Source organism: Crinia signifera, chromosome 6 (genome assembly GCF_055691185.1).
Source record: "Crinia signifera chromosome 6, ASM5569118v1, whole genome shotgun sequence".
NCBI lineage: Eukaryota > Metazoa > Chordata > Amphibia > Anura > Myobatrachidae > Crinia > Crinia signifera.
The window spans coordinates 141,539,818-141,556,161 of NC_139222.1; the positions used below are offsets into that span (position 1 = coordinate 141,539,818).

General features: G+C 42.1%; 1 protein-coding gene across 1 annotated transcript in view; it reads right to left on the bottom strand.

Moving 5' to 3' along the window:
* Positions 1-8,802: 8,802 nt before the first annotated feature.
* FMNL1 (formin like 1) overlaps positions 8,803-16,344 on the bottom strand; it is a 64,860-nt gene continuing 57,318 nt past the window's right edge. The window contains exons 19-26 of the mRNA XM_083147464.1: positions 15,580-15,648; positions 15,350-15,430; positions 14,077-14,206; positions 13,336-13,499; positions 12,733-12,834; positions 12,417-12,503; positions 12,214-12,334; positions 8,803-10,871 (exon numbers count right to left, since the gene is read on the bottom strand). Of these exons, the coding sequence (XP_083003590.1) occupies positions 10,771-10,871; positions 12,214-12,334; positions 12,417-12,503; positions 12,733-12,834; positions 13,336-13,499; positions 14,077-14,206; positions 15,350-15,430; positions 15,580-15,648 (855 nt within the window). The 3' untranslated portion in view covers positions 8,803-10,770. The remainder of the gene's footprint in view (positions 10,872-12,213; positions 12,335-12,416; positions 12,504-12,732; positions 12,835-13,335; positions 13,500-14,076; positions 14,207-15,349; positions 15,431-15,579; positions 15,649-16,344) is intronic.

The window sequence follows — 16,344 nt, forward strand, 5'->3', positions numbered from 1 at the left end:
CCTTGCAAGGTCCTAAAGTCCCTCCTTGCTGCTGCAGGTTGGTTGCCTAGAAACCCCCTGAAATCCTGTGCATTTTTAGGCAGCCCTGGCCACCAACGATTCTGTGGCACAAAAGGTGGTACCCCAATTCTGGGATGCCACATGTGTATTTGGTACTGTGGCGGAATATCTTGCACTGTGGGGGCATATCTGGCATTGTGGACATCACATTGTGCGGTGTAATGGGCATCATGGTATGGGGCGTAATGGACATTACGGTGTGGGGAGCATTGGGTAATTGCCATCACAGTATGGGGTGTAATGGGCATCAAGGTGTGCAGCATAATGTGTAATTAGCATCACAGTGTGCGGTGTATTGAGTAATTAGCATCGCAGTGTTTGGGCGTAATGTGTAACTGGCATCATGGTGTTCAGCATAATGTGTAATTGGCATTACGGCATGTGGCTTTATGTGTAATGGGTATTACAAGGTTCGCTAAAATGTGCAATCTGCAGGTACACAATACAATCATGGTACAGGCAACGCCCCTTATGATAGGCCACGCCCCTAATTTTTCGGCGCGCAAAAGCATTCCTTCCGACGGTGACTTGGCTGATTATGGGCCAGTGCTCTGGACTTGCCCCCTAGGCTAAAAGTTGCCAGCCAGCCCCTGTTTTCAGGTACCAATTCATACAGAGGAGTGTCTAGAGATTGTGTGGGCTGTAGGTCATGGGTGGGGTGGGGTTATCCAAATCTACCATGGGTGGGGTTATCCAAATCTAGAATAAAGACATTACATTGATGTAGAACCAAAACACGAGTCTGGGTGGTATTTTCTTGTCTATCCTAGTGGCAGACTATTTCTAGATAATTGTATTCTAATCCAGATCCTTGTACTGTAGACTCTTAGCCTTAATATCCTTTTCTCAGAGGTAGTTTCCCAGCATTAATTTAATGATACTTTGTTTGGGTAATTCATCTGTTGCCTGCAACTAGCAGCAATAACAGATGATACTTATCGTCACAAAAATGTTATAATATAGGCCCTTCGAATGGTCACACTTGCGCTAATAGGCCTTCTGTCTCATGTAATAATTTTCTATCTATCCATCTATGCCCTTTACCTGTTTGCTGTGCATGCTCTTTCAGCTTGGTCAAATGCAGAGCCATAGAATACACGCATAGCATTCTGGGTTTTCAGGTGCATTGCAGTCTAAGTGGTCTCACAGCTCATTAAACTCCCTGCTTGCTGGTAAGCAAGTATATGGCAAAAGAGAGCAGCATAGATAACCGCTACATGAATCCTGGCAGCTGAGGGCCCCTGGTGATACCCTTAAGCTGCAGAGTCCCATAACAGGGGCTACCTGTGCTACTCTGGTAGTTGCGCCCATACTCTAGTCTATTATTAAGCAAAACATGCCCTTCTTCTTAGCTGTTGCTGTCTAGCACTGACTAATTATCCTATAGCACCATCTAGTGTCTAAAATACATAACTGCTGTAAACACTTTCTATAAGAACACACTTAGTTGCCAATGTTGTTAAAAACTAATTATATGGATCCTGCTTGACGCTGTCAATCACAGCACAGCCAATCTAGATACTACTATGCTAAAGTACTGTGTGAGACTGCAAGTAATTCATTTTGCTTTTAAATTGTGTCACCATCAGTGATCTAAGGCAGCGGTTTCCAACTTTTTGCTCTCCTGTAGCCCTTGATTAGACTTGTCATTTATGAGTATCACCTCCTCTCATAAATCCCCACCCATTCTCCCAGTGAGCGGTATGCATGTTCATACATTAAACCTAGTAGTGTAGGGGTGGTGTGCAGTCAGAAATCGAGCCCCCCTATGTCTGGCCACTGGCTGTATTCTGTCTCCTGGGTTCCTGCTAATGCCTGTAACACCTGTTTGATTATTGCTGCTGCTTCCTCTACCCATGTCAGCATGGGGCTGGTGAATGCTGAGGTGACAGTCTGCTCCCACTGTTAGGAGGCTGGCCATCATTTATCCGTCGGAGTGCAGCGCGAGTTTATTTGTATGAGGGTAACCCAGGTAGCTCCCAGTGGATTGCTGGCTGGGCAAAAGACAGAACCAGAAGTTTGTGATGCAACCCAGTTCGCCTCCATGGCAACGGGAGACTTGTTGCGCCCTTAGTAGACTTCTTGCGCCATTACTTATATTATTTTCAAGTACCCACAACCGGTCTGCAGTGTACCCAGCGTGCTGATCTAAGGCATACCTGCAACCGTCCATATTTCAACAGAGCAGACACACTGCTGAGAGAGTATGGGGCAGCTGAGTGATGGGCAGGCACCAATTGATTGGTGCCTGATTGGGTGGCTCTCAACTTAGATATAGTGGTAAGTTCTATTATCATGTTGCCTTAAATGGCCTACACACAGGGCGATTTCAGGCCATTTTCTAAGCGATCTAGTCAGAGGCCATTTAAGGCTACGAGATAATAGCCCTTACCAGCGATGTGTACAGATCAGATACATGTTGCCTGTATTGTATAGACGGGTGCCGGACGGGTTCCCAACAGTCGGGATCCCGACAGTCATTTACCCGACGTCGGGATCCCGACTGTCAAAAACAGAGGGAGAATAGAATAGGTGGCTCGCGTAGCGAGCCAACGTGCCCGCAGTGTGGCTTTTTTGCACTCGCCATTCGGTCTGACTTTGGGCAGTCGGGATCCCCACGTCAGGATAATGACTGTCGGGATCCCGACTTTCGGAGTCACATACCACACCCGTATAGACAAAATGACAATGCTGTCTGTATTATACAGAGCTAATATGGGCCCAGACACAGTTGAAATAAAGAATATTCTCTCTTGGCACCACTCTTTCCAGTATTGTACTATTTTAATATGTGATGATTACCATTTGTATACATACTGTAACAGAACATTAGACCGCAAATGTCACCAGGTACGTCCTCTGTGCACATGTAGCCATTCAACCAACTGAGGGCCTGATTGCAAGAGCAAAATCTTTCTGAAATGGGCATATCCATGTGCACTGCAGGTGGGGCAAATGTAACATGTACAAAGAGACTTAGGGCCCAATGCAGAACTGGTCGCAGACAAGTTTGTTCTCAAAATGGGCAAAACCATGTGGCAACAATAAAATAACTGTACAACCATTATGTTGTACATTTAAAAAACAAACGGGTAGTGCGCTAAAATAACCTTACAAGTATCAGTATCCTCAATCTTCGCTTTGCTGGAGATATGTGCGCTTGGAACCAGCAACTCTCAGCCTCCACCAACCAGGTGTCCTGAGTCCCACAGGTTCAAGCAATTCTCTAGAAAAATAAGCAAGAGCTCTCCATAGTACAATATATTTGTAAAACCAGAGATTTATGCTGTTTACTTGTGGTGTTTTGAACTACCCTCGGTACGTGATTTGCTCCATATCCCATATTCTCCTTTAATAAACTTGATTTAACAAATATATTGCACTATGGAGCGCTCTTGCTTATTATTCTAGAGAATATATATGTCTCCATGTTGTGGGGATAGCACTCTCCCAGTGAGCACACTGGAGAAGGCAGGAAGGGGGTCTTGAGAACGTCGACCTTATGCCCACTGTCATGCACTGGTTGATATAAGTGGTATGTACAGTACCAACGAAAGAGTTGCTTCTGCAAAACACACACACACACACACACAGAAATGTAATAGGATGAGAGAATCAGAAAGTGAGAAATTTGGTAAGAAATCTCCAGGTTTTTTTAAAGCTGCAATCATTTACACTGCAAAACCAGTTTGATTCTCTCATCCTATCACATTTCACCCACAGTGTCTGTTTCTATAATGCCCCTTTAAACTGGCTCTGAAAAAGCTTTTCGTTAGAAGGTGTATGTTCACAGGAGAATTTATATTTACCAGTACTCTGTTAGAGGATGAAACAGTAATCACCTAGAGGATATTGTAATATCAGTCAATGATGATCTATTGAACAGCTAGGGGCTCAGCAAGCCCCATACTCCCCAGAGGCTGATGCAATGCTGACAGTTCAAACCCTGATTACCCCTTGCTATCTGCCTTTCCTTCTTTGTAACTCAGAAATCAGTGTGACTGCATTGTGCAGCCATTAACCTCTTTCTTACCCATGGAGAGGAGTTACCAGAGCCCCATGCATCATGTTTCAGATCTAACATTTTGCCTTCTTCGCTCATCCTCATATGAAAGGCTGACTATGGCACTGTCTGAGTGAGAGCAACAATAAGGAACGTGTCTTTAGCTAAATCTCTATCGCACCATTTAAACATCTGCAGTATTTAGGTCAAGTCCCACTACTAGTCCTTAGTGACAAAAGGGATGAAGCAATGCTCCTAGTTAACGGGTTTACTTTCAATTACCAATTGTTTCCCCTAATGGAGCTCCTCTGTTTTAGGCACTCCTTCCTGGTTCTCTCATTATCAGAACTGTTGGGATGGCTGAAGTAGGCCATTAATATAATAACAATCAGGAGGTATGCTGCCTCCTCAAATGTAGAATTGTGCAGCTCTCTAAATGATAGCAATAAAATATCACCTAAAAATTGGTCCTAGATTTTTTGCGAGATGGGTGGTATTCAGGGGCAGATCCAGGAGAAAATGACAGGAGGGGCACCATGATAGGAGAGGGTTTGGGAGCGGGAGGGGGGGGGGTGTTAGTGGTGCCAGTGTACAAGCTAAGAGAGCAGAGAGAGAGAGAGGAGAGCAGAGAGAGGGTGGGAATGGGAATAAAAATAGGCCCTGGCGTTTAACGTACACAGGCCCACCTTGGAGACAAAAGTGAAGGATGTAGTTGTGCGCACCGGAAAAGGTGTGTGGCCACTCAAAAGAGGGCGTGTCCTTGAGTGTAGCGTACCACACCATATACAACTTCTACACATTATGCAACAAAATACTAGACCCCATTATACTTGCCCCTTACACATGATGCCAAACGGAATGAGCCAAAATTCACATAATGCCACACGTATTGAGAACTAATTCACATAATGCTACACAGATTAAGCCACAATTCACAATATGCTTCATTCATTATTATTCATTAACAGGGACATTGCACATCAAAGACGTGCATTAAAATTTACACCATAATGCCCATTACATGATAAACCACATATCATAATGTCCATCACGTATTGTGCCAAGCACCATAATGCCTATAAAACAATTATGCTACACAAGTGCTGCTTACCTACATGCTCATTGCCAGGGGTTCCATGCTCATTGCCAGGGGTTCCATGCTCGTTGCCATGTGGGATTACATGCTCATTGCCAAGGAGGAATACATGTTCACGGTAACTGGGGGACAGCCACTACTGGGCGGAAGTGACAGCCATAGACAGCTGGGCAGAGAGCGGACCGGCTATACCTTCGGAACCAACTGATCCATTTTCATGAAACCAGTATCATATTGAAGTACTTGAGTGGGCTTCGAATGATTTTGGTCCTGTGAAACTGGGCCATTTGGTTCTAGAGAAATCTGCCCTCAAAGAACATGAACAGTAGGGCGGAGTGAAAAAACTGAAATTGAGAAATTCAAAATCGGCTAGTGTGGAAAAGTTGTGACTTGACCTGAATAAGAAACGTGCAAAAGCATTTTGATGTGAGTCAACATCTTCTGTTCTGGCAAGAGACCTAAAGTTTCACTTTTTAGGCGAAAATAACGAAACCTATGAAGATGCTCCGATCTAGTTAAAATTATGTCAGGATGTCTTAGAGCGGTTCATTAATATACTTTAGCATAGTAAAAAACCGTACGAGCTTGTCCTAGTGCAAAGTGACTGACTTTGGCGGTAGAAAAAAACCCTGATAATTGACCCATTTTCATGGTCACAATTGTGAACATTGTGTGTTTTCTCCTGAACGTGTTTATACTCTAAATGGAATTTCAGTGACACTGTGTGAAAAATAACACTGCATAATAGCCCTTAATCAGACCTGATCGCAGTACAAATTTGCTGCATTGCAGATGGGGCAGATGTAACGTGCTGAGAAAGTTAAATTTGGGTGGGGTGTGTTGAAACTGAAATCTAAATTGCAGTGTAAAAAAAAATGCAGCCAGTATTTACCCTGCACAGAAACAAAATAAATCACACAAATCTAAAAGGTGGCCATACATCTACAGATCGATTGTCAGATTGGGCCGGTTAGAACAAACACTTGGTACAGGTTGAGTATCCCGTATCCGAATATCCGTTATCCGAATTATTCCGAAAACCATACTTTCCAGAAAGTGGGAAAAAAAATTTGTTTACCTAAAAACTCACTGGGGACATATGTAACAGCACTACTGAGGACATGATATGTAACTGGCACTATATATATGTAACAAAGAAGGAAAGAAAAGAACTCTCTCTTTTGTGGGGGCACAACTTGATTAGTTAAATGTTATTAAAAATTAGCTTTTATTAGGTTATTTATTAAAATATTGGGTGCCAACCTTGACGACGAAAACATTTATACACACGTACATACAACACGTAATGCCTGTCAGAGAAACTGTATCTCCTGGACAGGACAGAAATGAAATTTTCCAAATGATAGTAACAGTTACTGTAAATGTCTATTTGGCGATTTCTATGCTATGAGAAAAATACATTAATTACCCATAGATACAGTACAATTATACATACATACATACATAGAACATATATCGTCTGTGGAGAGAAAATGTCTCTACTAGACAGATACTGTAAACAACTATATTGTAGCTGTATATTTTTGCTACATGTCCTTGATTACAGCTAGCGAAAATATACCTTTTAGGGAGTATTTACCCTGCACAGAAACTAAATAAATCACACAAATCTAAAAGGTGGCCATACATCTACAGATCGATTGTCAGATTGGGCCGGTTGGAACAAACACCTGGTACAGGTTGAGTATTCCGTATCCGAATATACGTTATCCGAATTATTCCGAAAACCATACTTTCCAGAAAGTGGGAAAAAAAATTTGTTTACCTAAAAACTCACTGGGGACATATGTAACAGTACTACTGAGGACATGATATGTAACTGGCACTATATATATGTACAAGAAAATGATTGCTTGGCCTTCAAATTCAATATCTGAGATAGTACACAAATTTTGTTTCATGTTTTGAAACCTTGTTTTTTGAACAAATAAAATATATTTGTGTGTATTTTATGTGGTAATAAAATATATTTGTGTTTATTTTATGTGTTTATACAGCATAAATGCAAGATACTTCAAAATACATCATTGAAATATTAAAATATTCCAAAATATGGAATAATACGTTATCCAAAATTCTCCTGTCCCGAGCATTTTGGATACGGGATACTCAACCTGTAATATCTGAATGACAGTTTTTGGCAGTTTTCCAGCATTTCAAAGCAAATGGTCAACTGTCATTTGCTCTCATCCATTACCAGGATTTTGTTGCAACCAAACAGATTGGACAATACATCTGTTGATGTATGGCCACCTTAACTCTCTCTGCACATGGTACATCTGCCCCACCTGCAGTGCAGCATTTTTTTTGCCCATTTTGAGAATAAATTTGTACTGCAATCAGGTCTGATTAAGGGTCATTATGCAGTGTTATATTTCACACAGTGTCACTGAAATACATGAAATTGGATTTATGCTGCTCTCTTTGCAGTGCATATATAAAGATAGACAATCCTGTGTACATAAATAAGAAATAACTGTTGCAGTCTGTTATTGAAAAACAGTAACTGTTACAATAAGAGAAAATGTATATGGTATGCCAGTGCTGGCTACTACAGGGGTAAAAACGGGAGCGCGCACCCAGCGATATATCGCCGGTGCACACTCCCATCGTGGGCAATATGGTCTCTTAGCGACCATATTTCCCACGATATTATACAAAATCACCCCAGTGTGTACGCACCTTAAGACATCCTGACATAATTTTAACTAGATCGGAGCATCTTCATAGGTTTCGTTATTTTCACTTAAAAAGTGAAACTTTAGGCCTCTTGCCAGAACAGATGTCGACTCAGATCAAAATGCTTTTGCACGTTTCTTATTCAAGCCAAGTCACAACTTTTCCACACTAGCCGATTTTGAATTTCTCAATTTCAGTTTTTTCACTCCGCCCTAATAAACAGCCATGAAATGGGTGCCTGACGGGGTCCTGACAGGCATTTACGAGATGTCGGGATCCCGGCTGTCAAAACAGAATAGAATAGGTGGCGAGTGCAGCGATCTGTAGGACCCCTGTACCACATCCCATGAAATTACATTTCCGAAAAAAATAAATTGGTTTAACCACAATATCTCCGGAACCAATTGACCCATATGGACCAGCTTGCTATCAGATTGAAGGCCCAGTGATTTGGGTTCGAATGAACCACATGCTTCTGTGATGCTGGGGGAGGGAGGGGGAACTATCAGCCGTCGGAACTGGGTGAGGGTCGGAATTAGCAGGTCCCAGCTTTGCCCGGCAGTATCTCTGATTCCCAGGGGGCTAGCGGCACGGGACTGGGCTTGTTGGAAAGCCTCAGTCCTTATGTTACAAATGACAGGGGGGGTGGGGGGGGGGGGGCACATGCCTGTGTACCCCCCCCCCCCCCCCCCCCCCCGAATCTGCCCATGGTGGTTTCTTTCTTTACCTTAGACTGGTAGATCAGCGGGGTCCAACTGCTGTCAAATTAGGAGCTAGATATCGGTGTTGTCTGATCACCGGGTGCTGCCTCTTCTTCAGCACTGGTATTTGATTCTATAGCTGATGTACTTTCTGTGGATGCAGAAGACCTCTCTCTAATAGTGTGAAATGTTGGTTACTTAGCCCAGTATAAAATTACAGATAATGTAAAAACAAACCAGTATATTCTTCAAATGCTTCTTTTTATTATTGAATGTATTAAAGTACAAGTTTAAAAAAAAAAATACAAATTATTTTATAACCCACACTGACAATATACATTTAAAATGTTAACAAGGAGTATTTGAAGCCCAAGCATAGTTATCTGCTATGTGTAAAAATTTTTTGGAATTTAGTATTAATATATAGCACACAAATCACTGATACAATCGCACAGAGATTGCAACCTTTGGACAGCCTGTGGCCATTGGATGCTGGAATCTGTAGTTCAACATTATCTGGGGGCACTGCAGTTTGCCTAATTGTGATATAAATAGATACTATTGCCCTCTATGAAAAAATAAAAATGCGTAGTGGACCTGTCATTCAAATAAAGCTGGTGAAAGGGCAGGAGCTTACATTTCATTGGTTCTGATGCATATATACCAGAACACGGTCCTCATAGCACCCCAATGGTCCATGTTTTACATATATCCATGGATCAGTACAGATGGTTAAATCAAATTCACTGAGATATTAATTAAGTCACCTGTGGCAAAGCATGCAGAGGTAAAACCGGGACCATTGGGGTGCCTTGAGGACCATGTTTAGGAAGCTTTGGTATAGCCAATAGTGGGTGACTTCACTCATACTTGCAGATATTTAATTGGTGCCCTGCAGGAGAACCTGTACAGGAAGGTCCTGATAGTATTATGAGTAGGGTCACTTATGTCTCACACCTTGATAAAGCTGGCGGCAGCCCAGTGAAACGCGTTGGTGGTGCTACTCCTGTTCCAGATCCGTGTTGTTTTACTGGACCTCATTGGTGTACCTGTCCACATAAGTGACCCTCCCATCCTGGACCTCCATAAACTGGATCGTTTTTCTCCAATTGGATACAAATGATGGTGAGGTAGCAGTTGGGCTCCAAACATCAGCCACTCCCTCAACCACCCCATTTACCCCACAAGGGTTTTCATCCCCTTTCTGGACCTTGCCCTTCACAGGGACCATTGACGGTGAGGACAATACAGGTCATACACGTTTTTTTAGTGTGGACATTCCCTACCACGTGAGATCTGGATCAACCCCTTATTTTACTGTTTTTAATGTATACCCTTTATCACTATTTTATTCATTTGTATTGCAATAAATGTATTCTTTTTTAACAGAATTGATTCACCATCATAAATTTAGCGCTGCTCACCACCCTTCTCTTTTTTCTCATTTTTATCATACGTTTAGGTAGTTGCAGTGATTTATACTAAGCTGTGTTCATGTTGGTGCGTGTGCTGGTGTATGAGTACAAGCAAAATTACTTCAGTCTATAATAGCCTTGCATGCCCTGCCCTCTATACATTTCAATGATATGTGTGCATATGGTCTGCTAGTACCTACAGTAGGTGACTGATCCACCATATATACAGCAGCTGTGCTCTTTAATATCCCCTGTATATTCACCATGAGCTTGTAGTCTATGCAGTATTACGTTCTATGCTATATACAGCAGTAAGTACATTACTTACTGTTCCACTAATTTCAATACAGTATGAAAGAGTCATTGTTCTATTTACACTAGGGTTTAAAATAAATCATCAAAAATAAGACCAGAGCATCAATGATATTGTCTATAATGAACAATTTGACATCTTTGAGTCCTCTGCAATTTGTACCACAGCTGTGACGGGCTTCTTAGCCCATCCCATCTCATTTACAGTTGTAACTTTGTCAGATCTGTATACCTTTCTAGAGTAGAAAATTATATTTCATGATAAAAATAAAAATTGTATTTAGATCTATGTTTCTGAATTTGAAATCTGTGTCTTTAAACACATTTATCCATGTGGCATTGGGGTGTTAAGGGGACCTGAGCATACGTTTGGGAAAAAACTGCTATACGCTAAGAGCTAAGAATAATTAGCAGCTCCTTTTTTCTTTCTCAGTGGGAAGCAATCAGAGCCTCCAGATATTCCTCCTGTTCTTACAAGTGATGTCAGACAGCTATATCTGCAGTGCTCACTGCTTGTCCGTTATTCTGCTTCTTTCCACTTTTCCGGCCAACGTCTGTTCTTCTGTACGGCTGGTTTCTCAGGTCTAAGAGAGAGAGAGAGAGAGAGAGAGAGATTACCAATATACCAGGATAGCTGAACAGTTGAATTCCATAGAGAATGACATGGACATACCTTTTGCAGAAAGGCATATACTGTATTATACACCTATATTGTACCTAATTCAAGTCAGTGGTAACTGAATAGACTTTGCTTAACCCTTTGAGTGCCAATGTTGCTGTGAGAGATGTGCAAAATATCCGTTAAAATGCGAAGGTCGAAGTCAAGGAATATGAATCCCTTTAATTAATTGACTTCAGATCATTTGCCATCAATAACTAAAGTTTTATTAAACATTGCAAAAATAGTCTCTGTGAGCAATGCAGACATTTTTAGCAGATATTCTGCACATCGCTCACAGACACATTGGCACTCAAAGGAATAATTGCATTAGTACAATGATGTCAGAACCATGGTTTCAATCCTGAGTGTCCTACTGGCTAGCCAGACTAGGGGTGTGGGGTAAACATAATAGTAAATATGCATTCCAAGTTCTGCATCACCTATATATCCATAGCAAAGTACAGTGATTATTACCTTGTATTCACAGAGTAAGAACAGTCCACTCTTTGCCTACATAAACATATGTTACAGGTTGAGTATCCCTTATCTGAAATGCTCGGGATCACATGCATTTTGGATAAGGGATTTTTATGGATTTTGGAATATATTTTTTTTCATGATACTTAACTGGTCCCCTGTCAGTGCCCCGATGGTCCCCTGTCAGTGCCCCGATGGTCCCCTGTCAGTGCCCCGATGGTCCCCTGTCAGTGCCCCGATGGTCCCCTGGCATTGACGCCGCCTTCGGAATCCTCTACATCTCCGGTCCCAGGGGTGCATTGTGCACACACGCACTTGTGCAATGCAGCCCTGGGCCTGGAGATACCGCTGAAGAGGATTCCGAAGGCCGCCGTGGACCCCAGGGGATGAGGTAAGTATGAAGAAAAGAGGCTGTAGGGAAAAAACAAGCAATGAACTATTCTGAAAGACCAGTTTTCAGAATATTTCGTTTTTTGAATATACGGATAAGGGAGAGTGATGTGCCGCATACACACTGACTGATATAATTCATGATATCGGCCAGTGACGCCACCCCCCCCCCACCCCCCACTACGTACATTCAGTCGCTGATGATATTGTCAGGCTGAGCTGCTTGTACAGGAGACAAAGGGGTTGTTAATGACCCGCAGCTGTGCAGATCGTTAACAATATTGAACCTACACACTAGACAATATGCACACGATATTGTTAACAATATGGATATCATCCATATCGTTAATATATCACCCAGTATGTACCCAGCTTAACTGTTCCTCAAGTCTCTTCACCTGTTATTATATCTTCTATTGCCCAGTTCTCCTCGTACACACGTGGCTCTTTTGTCTGCAGCTTTTTGTTGAGCTCTGCCATCAGATTGACCTGTGGTTTTGGGGATTTGGTTGATGGAGACTGGAAGCAGAAAAAAAAGTTGGCTTCTTAAAACTGAAAGACAGGGAAAGGTGACGAATCCAAGAGCTGCCTATTTGCACACCTGTGTTGGTTTCTCTGGAGATTGTTTCTTCTCCTCGCTGGCTGCAGCCTCCTGCTTCTTCCACATCTCCAGATCCTTCTCAGCTTGCTGAGAATATAATGTGAGAAGCTTGGTCAGTGTACAGATATTGTATTGTAAACCTATACAATGAATAAGCAGATCCATAGTGCTGACAATCTAATGTGTAGCTCCCCTGGGGAAAATTTAGTGGTGAGGGCACAACAGTAATGGAATATTTCATAGTACAAATATTAGTCAATGTACAAACAAAAGCAAACTGACACTTTTTTTTTCTACCTGAAATAAACCATCTCACCTTATAGGCTTTCCCAAAGCGTAGGAATATGGGGAAGAAGGATGAGGGAGCAGTAGTCTTGCTGTTCTCACCAAAATATCCAACAGCTGCTTCATAGGCTTCCTTAAAAGAAAATGAGGGGGCAGAAGGAAGAGTACATGTTGAGTTAAAAGCTAGTGTTTGTATTTATTAATAGCAAATAGAAGAATATACTCTTGCTAGCTGACAGGGGATGCATTTTACAACACTTGTGGAGCCACAGGTTATCCAGGACTAGGCTACAACAACATGTAGGGACTTTTACTTTAATAGCAGCAGCAGTGAGGCATTGGTCAAAATGATGTTGGAAGATAATAATATTAAATGTAGGTTTATCGGTCATACATTTGGAGCGAATGCCAGGGCGCCCATATTTCTGCTCACAACTTCTGTAGGTTTCAAGCAAAATAGTCTGGTTTGGGTGCTTGATGAGGACTTTGGATGTGTTTAGCTTCTTTACGTGGCTAAACCTGGAGCTTTTGGGCGCATCAAGTGCAATAACCAATGGGTGCCCTAAATCTATCAATTCACCCCCCACCAAAAATCTGGTATGATTATAAGGAGCACATTGTGCATGCCTCCCACCTGTGCAGTCTTTGAGTCGACTATGAGTCTACCCATTACATCCATGCTGGATTTTAGAAACTCCTTGAGATGGAGACTATCGTCTTGCTTTGTAAATTCCTTCTGAGTCTGTTCCATCCCGGCCTGCAAGGAGCGGACATCGGACAACACAGAATCCAGGGACACTGTAAAAGAAAGAACCCAATGTTCGCTGACTCTTAAGTGGTTGACTGGGATTACAAATCACATTATGCAAAGTACATGTCTGATTTAAAATGAGTTTGTGCATTTACTATAGATATATATGTACAGTCAGTGCTATGATAAGGATCGCAGAAGATATATATGACCTAGTGCTACAGAGCCAAAGATACTTATACAGCGATCCATGGGGCATTGCGGATGGTGTAATGGTTAGCATTACTGCCTCACATCACTGAGGTCATGGGTTTGATTCCCACCATGGCCCTAACTCTGTGGACTTTGTATATTCTCCCCATACTTGCGTGGGTTTCCTCCTACAATCCAAAAATATACTGGTAGGCTAATTGGCTCCCAACAACTTAACTCTAAAATGTCTTTGTGTGCATGTACATGTGGTAGGGAATATAGACTGTAAGCTCCACTGGGGCAGGGACTGATGTGAATGTTCTCTGTAAAGCGCTGTGGAATATGTGTGCGCTATATAAGAAACTGTTAATAAATAAATAAAATGTTTTGTACTAGATGTTGGGATAGAGGAGATCTCAGTGTCAGTGGTACCTGTGGCTGCCTTTTCCAGAAAGTGTAGCTCAGATTGAAAATCGGCCAATTGTGGGTATTTCTCCTTGACTACTCGTACCAGATAATGCAACAATGTCTGTTTCCTGTCTGTGGACTTAGTCTCCATAAGCTGGGCAAAAAGAAAAGTGACAATTATATACAATTACAATTTATACACACACATTTACACACTTAATATTTAGAGAGCAGAATTTTACATAAGAAAATAAATACATACAGTTTATTGCAGTTACATACAGAGAGGATTGCAGATGCCACTTGATGTCCTCTAAACTACAAGTTAATAATACCCCTTTCACAACGCACAGGAATTCTTTTAACTTTTGCTCCAAAATATATTTAGACAAGCTGATGTTACCCCCTTGATTTGAAAGGAAGGAAATCATCGGAACCTTTAAATGATGGAAGGAGGGGGGCCACGGATAGGAGGGTTTGGAGCCGTGAGGGGTTAGAGCTGTGTGTGAAGTGGAGTTTGGAGCTTATTGGAGGTATGGAAGAGAGCAGCAATAAAAGGTTTGTTACCTTTTATTGCTGCTCTCTTCCTTACCTTCCATCCTTAGAGGCCACAAGCCTCAGGAAACAACTCACTGCGCAAAATGTGCCACTCTCTTCCACGCTGTGGGGGGGGGGGGGGGGGTGCTTGTAGGCTACTGATGACTGGAGGAGCAGGAAAGATAGCCCATTCTCCTACACATGTCCTACGTTCTATGCTGCGGGCCTCTGCCTGGAGCTGCCAGTGCCTGTCACAATGTGATGCACTGCTGGGGGGGTGGGGCAACATACAGTCTGCACCCCTGTAGCTCAGCCCGGCCCTGCCTACATAGGGGAAGTAATGTGTGCCAGGGCACGGCACCCGGCAATCCAGGGATGAGCAGAAAAATGTGTGGGTAATAACCCCAAAAAAAAGGTTCATATACATGCCTGGCTGTGTCTCAGGAGTGCGACCTTTCATTACCCCCAGGAATTTCATTTAACCCCATTTGGGATAATTTACCGCTGTTCCCTGACCACTGTTCTAGAAGGTGCTATATAAATGAGAGATAGATACTGATTGGTTGCCCAGTTGCCCATGTGAAACAACTCCCATCTTAGTAATTTTTTTTTTCATAGAATAGAAACCCAGTTGATGTATTCCATCCAATAAAGAATTCCTAGGCATCTTGAAGTATGGAAATGCCATTTGTTTACCGATAAATACATCTATCTAAAAGTTGAGTCTCTACTTTATCCTGAAATATGTGTATTGCCTTACCACATCAAGCGACTGTAGCCGAAATCCATAGGCTGCCCCTCTCTTACTGCTATTCATGTAATTCCCAAACGCCAGGATCAGCTGAAACATGGACAGATTACAGTTACAGTGAGGGAGTGTAAAAAGTGGAAAGACAACAAGCGGTAACTGGCAGAGAGGTTTTTAACATATGTGCAGCCAAAAGTCATATGCGAGCTATGAAAGAGGAGAAGGACAAGAGGGCAACTTACCTCTAGGATCCCTTTTAACTTCTCTGAGGATTTGATTGACATGGATGCGGCAATAAGGGCATTGAGTTGCTGCAAACAGAAATGGTACGTTTAGGACTCTTTTTCCCTGTTTTATAAATCCTTTCATATGCATAAGCTTCCTTAATCTTGCCACTGAGGTTACACTATTACAAAAGGAGTATGGAGACATGATTGGACTGGCATTTTTGCTGCCAGCATTACATCTACATTGATGACATGGCCACCACTTTGGAAATACCTCATATGTACACAATGAAAGTATTTCACTAGCAACTAAAAGAGATCATGAACATTTCACATTAGCTGAAAAGTGTCCCCAACACAAGCTACAATTCCTACACTCTATCTAGCCCATGGCCTATGTGCTTGTCTACAATGCAAGGCCAAGTTATGGCCAACGGAAGCAGATTAAAATGTATATAACCAAAAAAAGGGGTTAACTTAGACCACTCAGGGTTTTGGGGCAATCATGCATTTCAGCTGCTGTCACCATGAACTATCAACAATGTTCCATAAACATATATATGGCAGATGCTCAATTAGTTTAGTAATACCACTCAGATGCATGAAAGGGAGGAGTGATTCTGGGTAAGAAAAAAGAAAAGGAACTCGCTGAATACTATTATCATGTAGTGTTCAAGGAAACAATGTCTTTTTTTTTCTTACCCAGAATCACCACTACCTTTCATGCACCTGAGTGGTATTACTAAACTGATTGAGCATCTGCCAGTATATATATATATA